The sequence below is a fragment of the Sphaeroforma arctica genome (genome assembly GCF_001186125.1).
Source record: "Sphaeroforma arctica JP610 unplaced genomic scaffold supercont1.5456, whole genome shotgun sequence".
In the NCBI taxonomy this organism is placed as follows: domain Eukaryota; class Ichthyosporea; order Ichthyophonida; genus Sphaeroforma; species Sphaeroforma arctica.
Window position 1 is genome coordinate 1 of NW_014035102.1, and position 1,964 is coordinate 1,964.

At 43.3% G+C, this 1,964-nt stretch overlaps 1 protein-coding gene across 1 annotated transcript; it reads left to right on the forward strand.

The window, feature by feature from the left end:
- Positions 1-1,227: 1,227 nt before the first annotated feature.
- SARC_15006 (hypothetical protein) lies at positions 1,228-1,436 on the forward strand (the record flags this gene model as incomplete). Its single annotated transcript, XM_014290863.1, has 1 exon — positions 1,228-1,436. A coding segment is annotated over one exon (209 nt), but the record flags the coding sequence as incomplete, so codon positions are not given.
- Positions 1,437-1,964: the final 528 nt, after the last annotated feature.

Genomic DNA, 1,964 nt, shown 5'->3' on the forward strand with positions numbered 1-1,964 from the left:
AAACACACTCGTATACTAAACTTACTCGTATACTTAACATACTCGTATACTAAGTACACTCTTATACTAAACACACTCGTATACTAAACACACTTTTATACTAAACACACTCTTGTACTAAACACTTGTATACTTAACACACTCGTATACTAAACACATTTGTATACTACTAACCACACTCGTATACTACTAACCACACTCGTATACTAAACACACTCGTATACTACTAAGCACACTCGTATACTCGTATAGTATTCGTGGGTAGGCTCATTTACCGAGCTCGTACATAGTATCTGTCCCATAGTGAACCGTTAAATTGATTTTTTATGATTCTGAATACACTTCTAAATCGGATCTTTTATAATCCTGAATCCACAGTTAAATAGGATCATTTATGATCCAAAATCTACGGTTGAATTCGTTTTTTCATGATCCTGAATCCACAGTCAAATTGAATTTCTTCATGAATTTGAATCCATTACAGATGCGACGAGGGTTACTGGCGGAGTACTCTGTCGGACTTGAAGTGCAACGGGTGCCGACCGACGAGTGCGTGCAAAGTGGTGAAGGCCAATTGCTCAGAATCAGCCAACACGGTGTGCGAAAGCTGTCCCTCGGGCAAATACGGTAGGTGTCAATGTGGTATGCACAGTAAGATGACTCCAGTATGAGTGTATATATGTATGTATGTACGCGTGTGTATGTATGTATGTATGTATGTATGTATGTATGTATGTATGTATGTATGTATGTATGTATGTATGCGTGCGTGCGTGCGTGTATAAATGTACGCATGTATGAATGGTAAGTACATATATGCACTTCTTATGTTTACAGGGTGGGTCAGTAGCGATAAGCAGTGACAGTGAAGTCCCGCGTGATCTGATTGATATAGCCCGTGTTAATGTGAGGAGAACCCCGATACTATTGCCGGATAATGCACTCACTCCTCTTTTACGCACATATATACCACCCACTGTCTTGGCTGTTGTTTTTTTAGTTGTTTTCTTAGCGGCTCATTCACCCGGCCGCGCTTACTTCACAACTCATTGTTGTTTTTAATGTGTGGCCATTCATTTGTATCTCTTTCTATATATATATAATCTTAGTTCCCCTGTATGTAGGTAAATGCCACGTGTCCTGTGCATTGCCCCACCCCCCCCGCCCCATCCCACATTCACACACATCTCTCCATCTTCCCCACTACACATGTGTCTCCTCCCATAGGTGTGCTGTGTGACCAGGCGCGGCTGAACATCACACAGAGCATGGACTTTGCCACCTACACGTCCGAGGACTCGGAGAATCTGCGCATTGGGCTGCTGACTGTGTTGGGTGTCACCAATGCCACGGAGTCTGTCTATGTGTACAAGTTCTACCCGGGCAGTACCATTGTGGATGTGTCCATCCAGGAAGATCAGGTAGGGATAGGTCAGGTTTGGTTTGGTTTGGTTTAGATTTTATTGGATCGTAATGGATTGGACTCCGTGTGTGTAGGTGTGTCTCTGTGTGTAGGTGTGTCTGTGTGGGTGTGGGTGTGGGTGTGTACTGTCTTGTGCATTTAGTCGACATCTTCTGCAAAGACAGACTGTTTAAGCATATGTCCAGTTTGTCATTTGACTGTCAGTTCATTCCTCCGCCCCACCCATTAGCCTCCTAGTTCGGTTTACTGCAATCATATGCCCTGACCATGACCATGCGACTGAGCCGTTCTCATTGGTCGATCTATTTATATATGTGTTTCTGTTGGCTGGCAGGCTGATCTGAGTTTTATACATATATATACATATTAGCACCCCAATACTGGATTCGTAGTATACTCGCATATTTTTGTTCTGTTTGTCTCGCTGACTAAATGCACAATACGGCACACACACACACACACACACACACACACACACACACACACACACACACACACACACACACACACACACACACACACACACACACACACACACACA